The 20017-nt window shown below is 44.0% G+C and overlaps 1 protein-coding gene across 1 annotated transcript; it reads left to right on the forward strand.

Moving 5' to 3' along the window:
* The first annotated feature begins 4553 nt into the window (after positions 1–4553).
* Positions 4554–19453, forward strand: LOC135163461 (uncharacterized). The gene is made up of 3 exons (XM_064122910.1): positions 4554–5480; positions 18404–18530; positions 19075–19453. Exons 1-3 carry the CDS (start codon positions 4637–4639, stop codon positions 19163–19165), a joined length of 1062 nt encoding a protein of 353 aa, XP_063978980.1. The 5' UTR covers positions 4554–4636; the 3' UTR covers positions 19166–19453.
* The last annotated feature ends 564 nt before the right edge of the window (positions 19454–20017 follow it).

Below are 20017 nucleotides of genomic sequence, written 5' to 3' on the forward strand. Positions count from 1 at the left end.
GTGTGCAGATCTTAAATATTCGCATATTGTCCTTGATGTTGGTTTATCACCATTTCATTTAATTTACGCTACTCCAGAGCAAGCTTATGTCTATAAAAAATAGTGTCGTGATGTCGAAGATTCCAAAATCGTATCTGATGCAACTGGAATAGTGGTGAAAAAATTGGAGAAAGCCTCTGGGGTCTTAACTGGTCATACATTTTTTCATACTGTTTGATGAGGAACCTGGATCGGTGGGCATCGGTGCGGGTGGGGGGCGACCAGGTCAGAAAAAAAACACACTCGGCGCGTTATTACTACAGGTCACTTGTTATTGCACAATAGGCTTCGTCACTTAACAATAATAATGCGAACAGAGTCTTGATGAGCGGTTCTGCGTACAATAATTAAGAATAACGAAAATAGTTGAGCGGTCGAAAGAATAAATTTGCCCGATACGAGCAACACCTGAGAAAAACCGTTGATGAGCAGGTCGAGATTTCGAAAGTTCGAGAGAGTTCGATTGAACTAGATGAGCGGTACACCGAAAATACGTTGAACTTGAGAGTCCCCGAAAACGAATGACCGGGTGATTCGCCCGATCGAAGGAATTCCTCTGAATTCCAATCCCACGTAACCTTTGGTGGGGCTATTATCCTACGCAGGATAATAGCGAGCGGTGACCAGGAAGTTGCGCCCCAAAACCAAAAGAACGCCAGCTAGACCCATTGCAACGATCGGTTTGTTTGATCGATGCGTAACGGTGAGCTGTTGCGAGTGTGTGTGAGTAAGGTCCTGCCGAACGGCAGGATTTCCAACACATACGCTCACAATAAATGGTGAAAAAAAAACTATTCCTGTCTTTCAACTATTGACAGAAAGACAAGATACAGATTTTCTCATCTTCTGGTTGAGCCGTTGGGTTAGACTCTACAAAATATCAGCTCCATGACAAGCAATTAGTGATCAGGAAAGAGCTCTGATGTTGTCACATAGCCGAGTATTTAATGGAGTCACGATCAAACAATATGTAGATAATATTTTCTTCTGGGCATTGAATGATATTGCTAAGAAAAGATATCCTTTCTCTGCATCCACAGTTATTCGAATTGATGTTGCCCATTTCATGACGGCAGCTCCAAAATGGAACTCTTTTCATGACAGGCACTAATTTCGTCTTAAACGAGTTTATGTGCGTGTAATTGCTTTATTCGTAGACTGTATGTCTGTACGAGAATTCCAGCTGGTTTTTCTCCTCACGTGCTTTATTGCTCTGAAACCACTGACGGATCATATAGTATAATTCCCAGATTTTGCTACACTCCCAAACCGCCACATTCTAGACGTGGGATATTCGACAATGAGTGTTGAAGAGACCCGAAAATTTTTCGGAGAATTGATATCTGTACGCGGCCCCGTCATTGACAATCTTCACAATCAGAGTGAGACTAAAGAAGAAACTATCTCCAATTTCGAAGAACTCCCCGAGGAAGATAATTGTAAGAGTAAATATACGGGGGTTCGTCAGTGGATAAAAGATTTGATTCCTTTGGTGAAGCCAGAAAATCCAGAATTTATCTCAGGGAATATGGAAAACGGTCTCTATTTCCCACCAATAGTAACGGAACTGGAACGAATCGGGAAGGAATTCCCACTGTGGAGCTCTGCTACTCTCCCAAGTGCCATTATTCCATGTCATGCCACGACTGCATCACAAAAAGGCTATTTTAAAGGACTAAAAACTCGTACATTTGAGGGCATAATCCTTCCGTGCACTTGCCATAGGTTCTTGCGAGGTCATTTCGACCACATTTTCAGTGGATCGAGAGAAATGGGATCAGAAATGACACGTTTTGTACACACAAAAAATAAAGAAGTGTTCCAGGGCGAACCCAGAAATTGACAACTGGATGAGGATAAGGAGAATAATAACTCGACTTCAGACTCAAATACAGCCGCTTTGGGTGATTCAGACTGTCAGAAAAACAGTCAGATATTCCGACAAAATGAGCCAGCAAAGTTTCAAGAGGATGAAGATAAGGAAAACAACACCTTGAATCCAGACTTGAGGAAAAGTCCTCTAAATGATTCCGATTTTCAAGCGAAGATGGAATGGCATGGGATAATAAATAATGAAAAAAAAACATCTAAGGCAACTCACAACCTCAAATGTCGAAGATTGGGCAGCAGAATCTACTGAACGAGAGTTGAATACGAATGATATTGGTTCTCATATACTGGAGCTGCAAAGTGATGATTTATTTTGGGCTTATTAAAGATGATTTATTGAATGTTGACCGAGAAGATAATACTAATAAACAATCTTCGAAGGATGAAAACCAAAAATTTAAAGACGGAGTACACGTGCAAACTGACTCGTGGATATCACTGCTAAAATCTCCCCAGTTCTCGAGCACTCTAACGGATCGTATCATCAAGACGGGAAGTTTATATAGCGTTCCACATTTCTTGTGACGTCAAAGGAAATCTTTGGATAGGATTTTGGATGCGGTAGGAAGGGGAACAGGATAATTCTCCATATGATTTTTGCAAGAAAAATTACTGAAAAAATGGATAGTCTAGATCGGGGTTTGAACCCGGGACCTTCCGATTATGCATCGGGTGCTCTCCCAACTGAGCTATCCGACTCCTAGCCATTTCTTCCATTCACCTTTCCTGCCTATCGGGAGCACCGCCGTCCTTCATACGGCAAACATTTTTATCATCAAGACGGGAAGTTTATATAGCGTTCCACATTTCTTGAGACGTCAAAGGAAATCGTTGGATAGGATTTTCCGTTTTCTTTGCTTTTCGGCGGAGGTGCAGCGCACCTCTAGCCTCTTATCATGCTAGCCCTGTTTTACGTGACAACTCTAATATGAATGGAAATGATCATCCTAACATCAAGAAACAATATGGCAAAGCACATAAAATGAGAAAAACCACTGGGTACTTTGCTCCTTATCCTCAAGTAAAGATTAGCAATGAAAATAACACCATTTTTAGAACTGAAAATTGGTTGCTCAATGGCTTCCATTCCCCGGTCATTCGGTGTAATGGAATGGGAATGATTGTTCAGGAAACATGTGGATTTGACAGCTTTGTACACATCCTCCAGTATGCTGCACTCCATGACACTAATTATCGCAAAATACCGGAATCATCAACCAATGGGCTTTCAATTTTTGGGCTATTAATTTTCTCAAAGAAGGGCTTACAAAAAGTAATTCATTACGCCAGTTCAATGTCCTGTCCACATTCTACTCACTCAGCCAGGCCAAAGGGACAACTACATTGGATCCATACATTTGAAATGTCAAAGATACCTTGAAAAATATATGGAGATATTTTTATACTGATCCGGTTGCACACAGGCGCGCTTCATGTGATAACAAGGCTTGTTCTTACGTGAGAACGAGGCCCCTATATGACTTAGCTGTCGATCATAATATTATCCGGAGAAATGGATTCGAAGAAGGAATGAAGAGCGCGATTGAAATTTCTCGTTAGTCAAAATGCAAAAGAGCTGGTTGCAATGAAAATATTCATGAACAATTGGACTGTGGACACACAGTTTTCGTTGGGCTGACTGTTAGAGATTTTACAAGACATTCAAATGAGAAGGGTCCAAGACAAATACAATGCAAACTGGCAGATCTTCCTGATGAATTGAATTTGAGACAAATGTATAGGTTGTAACGTGGTAAAATACCACGTTACCGGTTCTCGACCGTTTCGCGATTCGGGAGACAACCACCAGGCGGGAAGTCACTTTCAATGGCGAGAGTTCGAGCAGAGAGGAAGATAGGGTTGGATGGTTTATGGTTTTATTTTGTTTTTTTTTTAATTGAATTACGCGCCACCGCGTTCCCGCTGAGGACGACAGCAAGGATCCAGGGGAAGCCGGGAGATGGCGTTAGTCTTCAGGATAATTAAGAGCATGAAGGAGCGGTTGAGTTGGCCGACATTGGAGCCATCATCCAGGAATCCTGTACCCGGAAGTGACGCAGTTGTCGTCCCGCAGGGGGTGTAATGGCGGGTAAAACCGCCCTTACACACGGGGTGTGACGACCCCGCGGTCCTGAGTCGAACTTGGTGTAAGGATTGGAATCCCCCTTTTGGGGGTCTCAATAATTATACCAAGGGGGGGTTACGGGTGCAGGGTGAACCCCTGTGCCCAAGGGGGGTTTCGGTGGGGGGGGGTCGCGAATTGGGTCGCGAGGGAGGGCGAAATCGACTGGTGGAGGGGCGCGAGACCTGCTTACTGGGGGGTTCGGAGGGGGAGGGTCGCGGATTTGGTCACGGCGGGTGGGCCGGATTTCGGGAGACGCGAGGGAGGGCGAAATCGGCTGGTGGCGGGGTGGTTCCACGTGGTGGAAGGCGGCATCGCTTGGTGGACGGGTAATTCCACGCGCGGATGGTGGTTCGGGGGGACAGGCTGCTTCGCAGTGCGAAGGGCATGGACACTGCGGTTCTCGCAAGTGGTCCCAGCCACGCGCTAGTAGGCGGAACCTCCCGCAACGGTGGAGGCCGGCGAAAACGCGACGCCACACGTGGGGGTTGGGTCAGGGGGAGTGGGTGGGTATCACTCGGAAAAGGGACGGATCGCGGGGCGGTGCGGGGGAGGGGGGACTGGCTGCTCCGCAGTGCGAAGGGCATGGACATTGCGGTTCTCGCAACTTGTTCCAGCCACGTGTTAGTAGTCGGAACCTCCCGCAACGGTGGAGGCCGGCGAAAACGCGACGCCACACGTGGGGTTGGGTCTCAGGGGAAGGGGGTGGGTATCCCTCGGGAAAGGGACGGTTCGCGGGGTGGGTCGTCGGGTGGAATGGGCGGGTTCCCCCTTTCTGTGGGTCTGCTCCCTCTCTGCTCCTCTTTCGAGGGGAGTCGAGGCGGAGCACTCCTTCAGCGCCTCCACCGGGCCCCGATCCGAGCTCCCCAGCTCGGCGGAACCGGAGGGCCCCGATCCGAGTTCCCCAGCTCGGCGGGAACCGGGGGGCCCCCTCCCAGGGACGGCGCCCAGCGTCCCGAGCTACCCAGCTCGGTGCCGCGGGGAACCGTTCAATCTAATCCTAATCTTCTCATTCATTCTTTTTCTTTTTCTTTTCAGCTTTTCAGCTCTTGCCTTTTGGCACGGCCGGCGACCGTATCGTCTACTTCAACCATGGCAGGACATTTTTGCAAATCTTTTCCGGAGGCTAAACTGCCCCCAATCGGATCTCCGGGGAGGCACAAAAATGCGTCCGTCGTGCGGCGAAGTCTGCGCATCGCCTCCCAGCATGCCAGAACAACATCTCAGGGGACTACATCGAGGGACCCAAGGAGGGTGGTGCCCTCAAGGGTTCGTAGTCGCCCGCCGTGCGCCGGGGTACTGCCCTCCCGACGAGGGAAAGGTTCCAGCCTTCGCGCTGTCCACGAGGACGTCGAGGACGTCGCAGACAACGCGGGACTGACTGCGCAGCCGAGTCAGCCAACACCGGGATCTTCAAGAACTTCAACCGGTGAGTCCACTCAATTATTAGGTAGGGTTCGCGAGTGCCACGTTAGTATAAGTAGGATCGATAGTCATCGCGTCGCGACCGGAGGCTCACCGGTACCCCCCGTTCCGATAGGTCATCCTCCCCATACCCCCGCGATCGAGGGACCGGGCGGGCAACGCGACGTTAGAATACTGCAATTGAACATGTCCCGTTCAATTGCAGTAACCGGGGAGGTCTTCCAGCTAATTAGAAAAGAGCGTCTGGACATATTGCTGCTCCAAGAGCCGTATGCCATTCGTGAGGCGAACACCTGGGCCATCCGCGGCCTCGGAGTCGGAATGCGTATTGCCGCGAGCTCAACGGAGCGACCGTGGGCGGCCGTCGTTGCGTGCAACTCCATCGTGGAGATTGCTTACGTGTCCCAACTTTGTACAGCACATTGCATCTGTGCTGAAGCCCGCGTTCTGGTGGCGGCCGATTCCAACGCCCAACACTCCCTTTGGAGCCCCAGGACCACTGACCGTGGTGTCCTCCTGGGTGAGCTCATCGAGTCTTTCGGTCTCCGCGTCGCGAATGATGCTAGGCAGGGCCCCACCTTCAGGAGTGCCGCAGGTACGTCGTTCATCGACGTCACACTGGCCACTCCTGGCATGTATAAATTCATACGTGCATGGAGGTTGGAAGACGAGTGGTCCACCGGTGACCACACGTCGGTTTTCTTTCGTTTAGCGATCCGGAGTTCCTCACAGCGCGTCAATAACTCGGGAGTCGGCGAGGGCTCTACCATGCGTTTCAACGTTCGTCGGGCCGACTGGGAAAAGTTCGAGGCGACCCTCGATGAGGAGGCCCGTGAGAAACTCGCGGACCATCCGCTGGATTCGACAGCGGATGTTGAGAGAATGGCAGAAGTACTGGGTGACGTACTCACCAAAGCCTGCCAAGATTCGATGCCGCGCCGCAGACATTACCGTCGCGCGAATCCGTGGTGGACCGAGGAGCTGACCAGCAAACGCAAACTGGTCAGTCGTCTCCGAAACGGCTACCGAAGGGAGACTAACCCTGACGCGCGAAAAATTAAACAGAGCAGGTATCGTGTAGTCCTGCGATCGTATACCAGGCTACTTAGGACAACTAAAGAAAATAGCTGGCGCGGTTACATAACGACGGAAAGCAACGCGAATCCCTGGGGCTTCCACTATAAATACGCGGCTGATAAATTGCGCGTAGGCACGGTCCTCAGCACACTTAGAACCGCGAATGGCACGATACTTACAATGCGTGAGACTGCTGAGGTCCTGTTGGACACACACGTACCCGACGACGACCCCAACGCAGACACACCGGAACAGAGAGACATCCGGGAAACCGCGAGGAACCTAACGGTCCAGACAGAGGACGCACGAGACTTGACCGACGACCAACTTAAGGGTCTCGTCAAGACCCTCAAGAATGACAAAGCCCCAGGATGCGATTTAGTTGAAGTTAGGGTCCTGAAAGTCGCGGTCATGAGGATGCCTCACATCTTCACGCGACTCTTCAACGCCTGCCTTAAGCACGGCGTTTTCTCCACCGTTTGGAAAGTCGGCACACTTCGTGCTCTCCTCAAAGGAGTTCACAAGGATGTGTCCGACCCCAAATCCTACCGTCCCATTTGCCTCTTGTCGGTTGTCGGGAAATTTTTCGCAAAGGTCCTGCACGGGATCCTTACGGCGAAAGTCCTTACTGAGGACAAAATATCAGGACGTCAATATGGCTTTCTGCCTGGACGATCCACGGAAGACGCGATAGTAGAGTTGCGTAAATTAGTCGAGCGCTGTAACGACAAGAGGTACGTCATCGGACTCCTATTCGATATCTCTGGAGCCTTTGACAACGTGTGGTGGCCCCTAGTCCTCCAGTCTTTGGCGGATCGAGACTGCCCGAAGAATGTCTTTGAAGTGCTCCGGAGCTACTTCGACAATCGGACTGTCAAGATCGCCTGGAGCGACCAAGAGGTTTCCAAGCCGGCCACCCGGGGCTGTCCGCAAGGATCAGTCCTCGGCCCCGCTTGCTGGAATCTCATGTTCGATGCCCTCCTCAAGAGCATCGAGCACAACTTCGGCGCAATCGAAGTCGCCTACGCGGACGACATTATCGCAGTGGTATCGGCCGACTCGCGTAAGGAAATAGAGAGGATAGGCCGAGCCGTCGTTGAACACATCGCGTCGTGGTGCGCATCAGCGAAGCTCGAACTCTCGAAGAGCAAGACAGAGGCAATAGTCCTGTCATGCAATTCGCAGAAGAGAGCGCCGCTGATGGAGTACAGATGGGATCGGGCGCGAAGAACACGCCGACGCGTGAAACCGGTGTTAGATATCGGCCCACCCGAGATTAGGCTCGCCGGGGAAAAGATTAAATTCAAGGAGAGCGTTAGGTACCTCGGGGTACATTTTAATAGGAACATGCGGGTCCGGACCCTTACAGAATACATTCAAGAAAAGGCTAGGGTCCTCTTCACTCGGTTATCGGCCCTAATGCACAAGCATTAGGCTGTCGCGTCGTATGCAGCCTACGGGTGGGTGGACCGGTGCACCCTATACGACTGGAGGAAACTCCGTACCGCGCAGAGGAGCGCGCTGCTGACGGTGACTGGCGCGTATAGGACGGCCTCACACGAAGCACACTGCACAGCGGCGGGAGTCCTTCCTGTGGACCTATTATTGAGGGAAAGAGCAGCGCGCTACCAAGCCAAGAAAGGCATTCCGGTCAGAATAGGAGACATAGATATACACCCCGCGAATCCGCGCGTTGGTAACAACGGCCGCCCGATCGAGGCCGTTGAGGAAATAAAAACAGAGATCCGAAATCTCTGGCGGAGTAGGTTCGAGCGGGCTTCAACCGGGAGGAACGCCTTTGCGTTCTTCCCCGATACTGCGGCGCGCCTGGACGCTAAGTGGGTCGAGTGCGACCACTGGGTCTCGCAGGTCCTGACAGGGCATGGGCAATTCCGGTCCTATCTTCACGACCGGGGCCTTGCCCAATCACGCAACTGCGAGTGCGACCAGGCTGAAGACACAGTCCAGCACCTCATCATGGACTGTCCGATATATGCACCACAGCGGGAGTGCATCGCGGGAATAATCGGGAATCGCCCATGACCCCAGGCGGCACAAGCGCTAGTGTCGTCCAGGGAGTCATTCGCCGTGTTCGCGGATTTTTGCAGGGAATGCATGTGGCTTAAATGTGTGGAAGCGTACGCGGAGCGTGCGATGAGAAACGGCGGCGACGATGACTGAACGAATGAATGGGACCAACCAGCTCTCGTTGTCGGAGACGAGAGTCGTGGGACAGGAACCCGGTAACCTTCTCCGGGTAGCCCTGCCCCGGTTGGAGATATGAATGAGAATTAGATTCACCTCTTCTCTTCTCTTCTCTTTTCTTCCTCTTCTTCTTCTATTTTATTTCTTTTAATCCCAAATACCCCTATCCACTTTTCACATTCTGGGTGTCAGGCTGACACCAAGGACCACCGCCCCGAGGTTCCCCGCGGGAGCCATGCCTGCGTCAGTCACTTGTGACCTGGCGCCGTCATGGTTGCAAAGTGTCCTTCGGCCATCTGAACCGGCCGACAGTATGGATTTTTCCAAACCCCCCCTTATCAGTGGGTAATGGCCTAAGTGATTGATATTATGTAAGTAGAGTAGATTAATAGGCCATGCGAGGTTTCCGAAAACCATAACCTGGCAAGGTTGTTTTCATAAAACCGCATTGAGTGACGCAGTTGTCGTGCACGTGGCTGTTGCGGATCAGCAGATATTCATCCGATGGATGGGAGAGAATTATTCTCTCAGGGCAACGGAGGACGCAGGGTGGATTTAGGGTTAATGAGGATGCGGCTAGGCTGTGTTAACCTGGATCAACTACAACGATTAACTACGACACAGTTGTTAATTTGAGCCTAGCTGGAGTTAATCGCACATGCGCTATGACTAATGGGTCTGTTGCGCATGGCTAGTTGAGTGGGATTGGTGGATAATGACGTTGTCACCCCCCCCCCCTCACTCACCATTACCCGATATCACCGCGTTACCGACCTGTTGCGGATTTTCACGTGTCGAGGAAAATCACTTCCTGTTTGGTGGACATCGAGAGCAGACTTGTGTGTTAGTTTTGTGGTGCCACGGACGCCATTTCGCCCGAGTATTCATTTGAGGCTGTGAAGCATTTTTGGTGATGAATTTGAGGAAGTGTGGAGGTTCCGGGTGAGCGTGGTGGCCAGTTATTTCATATTGTATAATTATTGAAATACTGTGGGCAGAGATTCTGAGTCTTTTGGGTGCTACGTACACCTGGGTCCTGTGGACCGTTAGTCAAAGTATTCTGTCAGGGAATCTCTGGCCACTTCTTTCAGCGATTTCGAGTTCTCTCTCTCGTTCGGCAGATTGTTTTAGAGTTAGTCTGAGTGGAAATTTGTTAACTAACTGTCGGTGATGAGTCTTGCGACTTCTGTTTGATGATTTGTGTCGCAAACTCATCAATTTCTCGCCATTGAATTCTAGTCTGATTCTTATAGTTTCAAGGTCAGGTGACCTCTGGATTATTTTGTATTTATTGCTTGGAATTTTGTTTGTTCGGGGTCACGCAGACTTATCGATTTTCGCGTTACTGTTCCGAATCACTGGATTATTTTGACAATATTATAACGTTTAGATTCTGATCAATTTATCTGACTTTTCCGACAGCAATGGAGTTTCGTGACTCCGTTGTTTGATTTAAATTATGTTTTATGTTTTCGGACCATAGCAACTTGCGTCTTGGAACGCGGTTGTTCATTCAGTATTTATTTATGACTCATTTGACCGTTTTAACATCTATGATTTGATTTTCTTGTTGGCTGACTTCAGAAGAGTTTCAATTGATTTTAATTGGACAACAGTGACTTTGATAGACTTTGTAACTGAATTTACTCTTTAGGATAGCTCTAAAAGATGACTAAACGGGTCATTGTTGTGATATCTAGGCTAGATATAAATGTAGTTAGTCAACAAATACCAGTAAGAGTGGTTATGAAGAAAAACTGCATTGTCAGAGTATTATTTTGTTACTTTCACAGATGTGAGTCACCCTTAATATTAAGAAAAGTGTTACCGTTGCATTGTAGGGCAATAACAATAATTATAATGAAATTATTGTGATGATCTCCACGATAAATATTATGAAAAATGAATTAGGCATACTCCAATTCTATGTAAAAAATCTGTAGAACCGTTATTTATATACGGAGGTAGCTGATTGAATAAGGCGCCAGGCAATGATGGCGCCCCGTTTACCGGCGGTGCGAGGATTTTCAAATCAAATTTAAAAATTATGTTTGGACGGTACTTATCACTTCCCAAATGTGGAGATGACAGTTTTCCTGCTTCCCAAATCCCTTCTCATCGGTTCAGGCATATTCGGTTTTTTAAACTCAATATTAAAAAATTCTACCTGCTAACTATATGCCCTAAAAATAAAAATCAATTCTACATAAACAATCGATTCCCACATATTAAAATTCAATTCCTAAATCATCCCGAATAATTCCCAAGCGATACAAATAAATTACTTTGGAAAATAAATGATTTGCCTGCTAACTATATGGTCGTCCTTGATTGGTCCTCAATGGAATAGCCCGATGATGGGTTGCTTCCTCGGTGACCTCTCGACTTCGACTGGCCCGATGGACTATAATAATTAACTCTCAAAAATTCCGATTACTTCAATACTAATTAAGACGTGGTTGTGCTGTCGGTGCTGTCTGTGCCTGCGCAGATATTGTTTCTGAATGGCGGTTTGACGCATGGAGACACACGTGAACGTAGCGCTCCGTGCGCTAGGATAACGCAGTTTACCTCAATGGCTCAATTTTCCATCTTCGCGACCGTATTCTCGGGATCTCCCGGAGGAGGAGAAACGTACACAAACAGTTGAAAAAAAGAAAAAACGAAGGGTTGTCCTCCGGGAGTGCAGTCAGAAGTGAAAACTTGAACTTATGGCGCGTTGGGCACTTTTTTGGGTGAGCATTTTTAGGTGCGCTCGCGACATGAGAAATTGTACATAAAAAATCGAGTTTATCAAAGCAATGTGGAAACTTTTTGAATGGACATGAAGTATAATGATATAGAAACTATATTCGAAGGAAGTGGTGTTATTTAAATGAGTAAATATTAGTAAATAGTAATGTAACGTGGTAGATTTTTCACTAACTAAAAACTTACCAGTTAACCCGCCCTTTTCCCTTGATGCTCTAAAGGGCGCCAGTTATTTTTTGTCTCGACGGAAAATAACAAACCGAATACCTAACCCAAGCGGATAACTCACGACAGCGGACAAAAACTCTAACTTAAACGTAAACGTAATAACTTAAACTAAAGGTCAAGAGAAAGGTGGTAATTGCTCACGCTGCTCAGGATGTAGGTTGTGGAGAGAGGGGTGGTTCGGGGTATGCTGGTCGCTGAGTTATTAATTCAATAATTCAAAACTCAACACATTCTTAATATTTCGTTACGGAAATATATTCTTCAGTTTCCGACCATGATAACTAAAAATACAATCTTCTATAATATTACAAATCTTAATAATAATGCGAATGGTAAGGAATTCTGAAGGAATCCCTTCGAGGTCTAGGCTAATCCTAATTTTTGTGAGTAAAAGAGAGAGAGAGAGACTAACCCATTCAAAATTAGGAATAAGGGATTAAATTAATCACTTTTAGGGAATCCAATACATATGTTTCTGCGCTTTTAGTTTAGTTAGATTTCGGAGATAATAAAATTATTAGTTTATGTAAAAACTGAGGTTTGCGTTTTTTTGAGAGTTAGAGGAGTCAATAGGATTAATAATTTATGTTATTAAATTTTGCGGATAATTGACGCGCCTCGTGGTTTTACAATTTTAGCTATTGGTTTCAAGGAGAATTATTACGTGTTTTAGGCCAAAATATTACCGAGCCACGTAATTTATTTGATTTGAAACCCTTTTATTGTTTTCGCGGAAATGTGTAGGAGCAGTTGAAACACTGCCGCTCAAATAGTGGATTTACGGGGTAGGATGGGTTTTGTGTTAAGTTTTAGGGTGGAAGGTCATGCGAACAATTACGACCGTTGATCTCGCGTGAATTGCCAAAGGTCGATTACGTTTAAGTTATTGCTAATATTAGGGCGATCAAAATAGTACATGAATCGCGAAAATATTATTTTGTTTCTAGTTATTTTGTTACGTTTCTCCTAAACCCGGAGATCCCGAGAATACGACCGCGGAGATAAAATTCGAGTTACGCGGACATTCAAACTTTCGCGCCGAGACCTGTCAGGCCAACTCTGCGTTGCCATAACGCCTGGAGCGCAACGTGTGGTGTCCTGGGGTTGAATATTCTAGATGGCACTATTTGTCAGCCATTTTGATCCGCGAATTTTGAAAATATTATAAAGAGCAAAATGATAAATCAACGCCATATGGAAATTTTGAAAAGTCAGAAGGAATGCCCAAAAAAAAAAATAAATAAACATCGGGACAATGAACAAGGGAGAAATAAATTTACGGGCGTGAGAAAACCATTCCACAAAAACGTAGAATCAAGTGTCAAGTATTCGAATTCTAATCCAAATTTATTACTCTCCTAAACGCACTGCAGAAAGGCAGTTTCTCGAAACATAAAATATAAAGACAAAGTAAATTCAAAAGTCACGGTCTAAAAGTCATAAAACTCGAGTACTGTTTACTTCAAACATTTCTCTGTCTCATGTGTTTAACACATGTGAGCTTTCCTTTGTCCATTGTCCTGCTGAACAGAGAATCCGGGAATTCTCTGTGGAAAACTGTGACATCACGCGCTCTCCTTGTTTCCCTCTTTCTCTTATGATTTAATATGTCCCTTGGGCCAGGGTTGCGTGCGCCACTTTTGGACTAGTGGGGGTTACTGGACCCAACCCTTAGAGTTTAAGACCAAGATAGTTCAGTTCTTTTTCAAGCCTTTTGCTAGAAGCTTCTCTCCATTAGTTTAATTAAAATCTACAGATTATATGTTCTAGTGTAAAATTCATTTCTTCAAATTTGATCTTAATAAATAAACGTGTCAATGTGCTCCCTTAAGCACTTGTGTCATCATTTATTATTGAATTATTCATTAATTCAATTGATCTCGACCTGAAATAATCAACTTCGGTGGAGTCCTCATCAGAGGTTTAGCGGCTCACGGATCCCGTTTTTAAAATCTGGCGCTCAATAACACAAACAGCGTTAGTGTCCTGCTAGTAACTTGGGTAGGACGTAACAAACGCTCCCGTCGGTCGCCATGCCCGACCTGTTCCGTAGCAACAGTTTCTACGCAGACATCGCCGGCATAACCACGTGTTGCTGCTGCGAAATAAATTATTTGTTAAATTAGTGAAAATTAATAGCTAGTTGTGATCGGACCATCGCCCAGAGGACATCTAATCATCAGGACACTTCGTTAAGGACCCATCGAGGAGGAATTCCAGCTGTTCTCGGAAAACCGTTGGTACTGTTCGAGGGTGTGTACGTCGTGACCGTGAGTTTTTGTTCATTATTAATAATGATTATTAGACATTAGGTTAATTTATCCTGGATTCTCATCTCAGGGTATTATTGTCGGTTCGTTTAGTTTATTAAGATTTTGCTCTGTGCGGTAGAGCCTACATAATACCAAAATCATGCAGTTACGTCTTTTTACGCTTAACGTTTTCCTATTGCTTAGCAATTGCTTAGCAATTGCAAGCCAAGCCAGGATGACGCAATACTCGTGACCTTGAGGATGTTACGTATGTTTTGGGAATTTGGGAGAATATTCACGTATCAAGGAAATACTTTGCGCTAGTCGCCTATATATTTGATTTTACGTTACTGCCTTCTCGAAATTTCGAGTTCTTTTGTACATTTGTGCCTTTTGGTTTATTTATATTCCAAAAATTAAAACTTATTAGGGATTATCCATATAATCCAAATAAATTGGAATTATTTGCGAATTATTGCCTTTTATCAATATTATTCTGGAATGTTGTATTTGCGTTTATCGCCTACGGGTTTATTCTATTTTTTGTGTGCCTTAGGCCATTGCGGTTACACTCCGCTGTCAAAAGTGTCAAATAATTTGTTGTGATTTTCGTATGAATTTAAATTCGTTTATGTTACGCGCCTCCCCGAGAATCTCCCGCGTATTTTCTCTCGCCAAGGTCGCGCCTCCGTATAGAGTATATCCCGCGTCCGTCGTTTTAGCTGTTACGTATTATTTTCTCGGAGCCCGTATGTTTTATGGCTTATGTTGCGTTATTAATTGCGTTTATGGCGCTTTAGAATTTATTTGATATATCAATTAATCTTGGGTTAAAAATTATGGACTGTAAGATGCATTTTCGGGAACATTAATATTATTTACCCCGACATTACGACTCGTACATTTTCTTTTGTTTTATTTCGGTTTTTGATGAATTTATTGTATTACATTAGGTACATTAAAGTTTGGATCTCTCTCTCTCACACAAAATTTAGGAATTATATTTACATTGTAATTGAGGTTTGCCATATTAGAGAAAATTGGATTTTTGTCATTATGATCGGAAACTGAAAAATATAGTTCCGTAAAGAAGTATTAAATATGTGTTGAGTTTTGAATTTATAGAATTAATAGCCCAGTGACCAGCATACCCCGAACCACCCCTCTCTACACAACCTACATCCTGAGCAGCCTGAGCAAATACCACCTTTCCCTTGACCTTTTAGTTTTAAGTTATTAAGTTTACGTTTTAGTTAGAATTTTTAGTTCGTTGTCGTGAGTTATCTGCTTCGATTATGTTTTTCGGTTTGTTGTTCCCGTCGAGACAAAGAACAACTGGCGCCCTTCAGAGCATTTGTTCCGTTTTTGGACTGTCAAGGGAAAAGGACGGGTTAACTGGTCCATTTTTATGTTAGTAAAAATCCACCACGTTACAAAATATAATCCTAATAATTTTTGTGAGAGAGAGAGAGATTTTACCAATTATTCATTATCTTATTTGTTTTAAAGAACGTAGGCGTATCATACGCGGAAACAGACCCAAACTACTTTTATCCATATAATCTAATACATGAATTCATCAATAACAGAATAGAACAAAAATAATATAACGATTTTAATGTCGGGCTAAATATTATTAATTTACCCGAAAATAAACTAACAGTTCATAATTTCGAACTCATTACTGATCGATGCAATAACTAAATTCGAATTACCAATTCTAAGGCGTTATAAACGCAATTAATAAGGAAAAATCCTAACGCAACATAATTTATAAAACATACGGGTCCGAGAGCATAACACATAGCGGCTAGAACGACGGACGTGGGATATACAATATACGGAGGCACAACCTTGGCGAGAGAGAATACGCGGGAGATTCTCGCGGAGGCGCGTAACCTGGACGAATTTAAATTCGTACGAGAAACGACGAATCGTTTGACACTTTTGTCAGCGAGGTGTAATCGCAATGGCCTAAGGCACAAAATAGAATAAACCCGTATGCGACAGACGGAAACACAATATTCCAGAATAATATTGGTAAAAGGCAATAATGCGCAAATAATTCACAGATTAATTTGGAATATACGGATAATCCGTAAGAAACTTAATTTTGGAATACGAATAGACCAAAAGGCACAAAGGTACAAAAAGCTCGAAAATTCGGGAAGGCAGTAAACGCATAATCAAATCTATAGGCGACTGGCGCAAAATATTTCACCGGTACGGGAATCCTCAACGCAAATTCCCAAAACATGCGTAGCATCCTCAAGGTCACGAGTATTGCGTAACCTTGGCATGGGGGTTAATAATTGCCTGACAATAAGAAAAGCGTAAAAAACGCAAAAGGCGTAACTGCATGACTTTGGCGTTATTTAGGCTTCACCGCACAGAGCATAATCTCAATAAACTAAATGAAGCGCTAAATAGTGCCCTTAGATGAGAATCCAGGACGAATTATTCTAAATTTTAATAATCGTTATTAAACAATGAACAAAAACTTACAATTACGGCGTAGATGCACCCTGAGACAACCTCAATGATTTCGAGAGGAATGTTGATCCGGCCTCGGTGAGTCCTCAATTGGAGTGTCCTGAGGGTCGGATGTTCACTCGATGATGGCTCGATCGCAACTATCTAACTAATTACTAATATGCACTAATCTAACAGGTAATTCACTTCACACAGCAGCAACACGTGGTTATGTCGGCGATGCCTGCGCCGAGACTGTTGCTAGACTGTCGCTGCATGCGTTATGATAACGCAGATTTGGCCTACGTCCGGTAATAAGGAATTTCGGCGCGAACGTTTGAAGTTCCGCAAGACTCACTTTTCATCTCCGCGACCGTATTCTCGGGATCTCCGGGGTTGGGAGAAACGTAACTAAATACTCAAAAACAAAATAATATTTTCGCGTTTCCTATATTATTTCGATCGCCCTAATATTAACTATAACATAAACGTAATCGACCTTTGGCAATTCATGCGAGATCAACGGTCGTAATTGTTCGCCTGACCTTCCACCCTGAAAGCTAACACTAATCCATCCTACCCCGTAAATCCACTATTTGAGCGGCAGTATTTCAACTGCACCTACACATTTCCGTGAAGACAAAAAGAAGGGTTTCAAATCAAATAAATCACGTAGCTCGATAATATTTTGGCCTAAAAAAGCAATAATTTTCCCTGAACCCAATAACCTAATTAAGCCAAAATTGTAAAACCGCGAGGGGCGTCAAATATCCGCAAAATCCAATAACATCAATTCCAATTCTATCGAATTCTCTAATTGTCAAAAAACGCAAAACTTAACCTTAACATAAACTGATAATAATATGTCTTTCGAAACCTAGATAACATAAAACGTGAAAATACAGATAACTATTATTAATATCGGATTCCCCTAAACTAGTTAATTAAATCTTCCTCTCTAAATTTTCCCAAACTCAGACTGGGTCGGTCTCTCTGCTTACTCACAAAAACAGTATTCTTCCAGATTTTGAAGGGATTCCCACAGAATTCCTTACAGTAACTACAAAATTTATCAATTCTCATCCATAATTTCAACAACTCTTACATCATCATTATCAACATTTTCATCATTATTATCAGGATTTTCATCAAATTCTAAAACTGAAACAATAAGTCTATGGTAACTAAAGTATGAAATGAACAATTTTGATTTAAATCTATTTATATATCTTGTGAATACTGCTTCAATAGTAGTTTTGTATTTTGTTGGGCTAAGATTGCGATCATTGGACATCGTTAAATCAAATTCTTCATATAAAAATTCCATTAATGATTGATTTTTGACATCTGCAAAGTTTATGTTGAAATCTTCACTCAAAATCATAAGATAATGATCAAATTTTCTATTAATTTTTATCATAAATAGTGCGGAAGCAGCTTTAGAATAAACAAATAAATTTGAATACAAGAACTCTCTTATTGCTTGTAAAGACGGTTTTGGTGGAATATAAACGGCAGCCATTATTATTCTTTGTCCATTAGAATGGCATTGGGGAATACATATATCACCAATATTCGAAACATTAGTGTTTAACATACTGGTATATCTCGCATGCACTTCCATATGATCTGTAGAAAATGTGGCCATAGTATCATCGGACCGATGATAAATAGCCATCCCACCTGCTGGACGATTGTCTCTTTTGAAACTTGCTATAAAGTTGAAATTTGGAATGTCAATGGTTTCTTCGTTACTCACATGATTTTGTGATAATATTAACACACTCATTTTCTGAACAAGAGCATCAACTGATAGGTCATGTACATGTCGTCGTAAGCTTTGACAATTGACTGAAAAAATAGATAACCCTTTTTTTGTAGAAATGAAATTAATAAATGTTTTAGTAACAGTTTGTAAGTTATTGTCATGTAATCGTTTCAGGTCGATGGATAAATCATCTCGATGCGTTGCAGATCTCTTTTGGTTTTTGCTTGTGTTTGAATCATCAGGCGGTGCGATTCCTCCTCTGCAATGATGAAATTTCCATCTCGCTCCTGTATCTTCTTTAGTTAGTAAGAACAAACCGTCTATATTGGTTACTCTTAATAAGACTACGTAAACCAATTCTCTTGAGTGAGAACGACTGTATTCATAAACAATAGCATCAAAAGTACCTCACTGAGACTTGTGAATCGTCATAGCCAAAGCCGAAACTAGTGGAAAATGTTTTCTCTTTGCGACTATAGTTTTGTTGTTGTTCAGTGGTATTGATGATGTTTGAGCAGAAATTGGCCGAGCATCTCTGTCGATTCCCAAGCGTTCAATGTGATTTCATGCCTTCGTTTTGCGCTTTTGCCCAGCAGATTTCGGAGTCTTTAACCAAATTATTGTAATTTCATCATTTTCATTTGATTCAATATGACTTAATGTACCTACAGTGCCATTAGATAAACCATTAGCTCCATGAATATTTGTAGTTATCATGTAAGGCCGGTTGGGAATTAGAATTAATTCGTATGGTAAACCGCCGGTCTCGCTCGGTTTCATTTTGTGTAACTTTTGTCTAACATATAACCTTCTTGGTCGGTGTTGGGAATCCGGCTAAATTCCAGCTTTCCCCCGCGCTCGACAACCTATGACCGCTCGACCCCTGGCCCAAAACAACCCACTGTTGGCAGGGGACCTTTTGGCATTTTTGCCTAATTGGGGCGCCACTTTCCGGAAACATCAACCCCGGGAACACGCCTTTTGACCAATCGGAAGGGTCAGGTGCCATCGATCAGGATTGTTCTCGACCGTGACCTCTCCCAAACTCGCTCACTCGTCGTTTCGACATCGATCAGATAACACGCGTATCAGTGCGCTCTAGTTTTTCTCCATCTTAGATTCTCACCATTAAATATAATTCTCGGTTTCTCACTATTAGATTCATTTGATAACTCAAGTGTTAAATTCAGTGACCGCTCATCATTATTGTATTTCGATAAAACTCTAGATATTTTATAATAAAAGTGACTTGATATACTCAAAACGGGTGTGAACTTGTGTCGTGATTTTTGTACCGGCCCCCCTCATTCCCTGTCTCGTCGCCCCTCACCGCCGCCAGCTCCCCTCACCAACTCCTGTTACACAACCCAGATCGCTCACCGCACAGTCGGCATTATGACAGCCAACAAAAACATCCGATGTCAATGAAATAATTTTATTTTGATAACTATTCAAAATTGTACTGTTGTATTCGTGGACAGCAATATTTGTAAACATAAGTCTTGTTCCTGCCGGACATATAGATTGTGCATATTCTTTAGTAACAAATCTAGATTCAATCAGGTTCAATTCTTCTTGTGTTAAAATAGTTCCATCTCCTATTTTCGTTAATATCGAAGAAAATAGGAGATGGAACTATATAGTCTATTTTCTTGTCGCATTACTTTCTTGAGTTCAAATTGTTTAAATTTTCGCCAAGGTGTTTCGCCTGAAATTCTATTTTTAGTTTGCTTGAAGATTGGCGTAGCTTTTACAGGGGGCAATTGACGCAAATTTCCGATAAGGATT

This window comes from Diachasmimorpha longicaudata, chromosome 6 (genome assembly GCF_034640455.1).
Source record: "Diachasmimorpha longicaudata isolate KC_UGA_2023 chromosome 6, iyDiaLong2, whole genome shotgun sequence".
Lineage (NCBI taxonomy): Eukaryota > Metazoa > Arthropoda > Insecta > Hymenoptera > Braconidae > Diachasmimorpha > Diachasmimorpha longicaudata.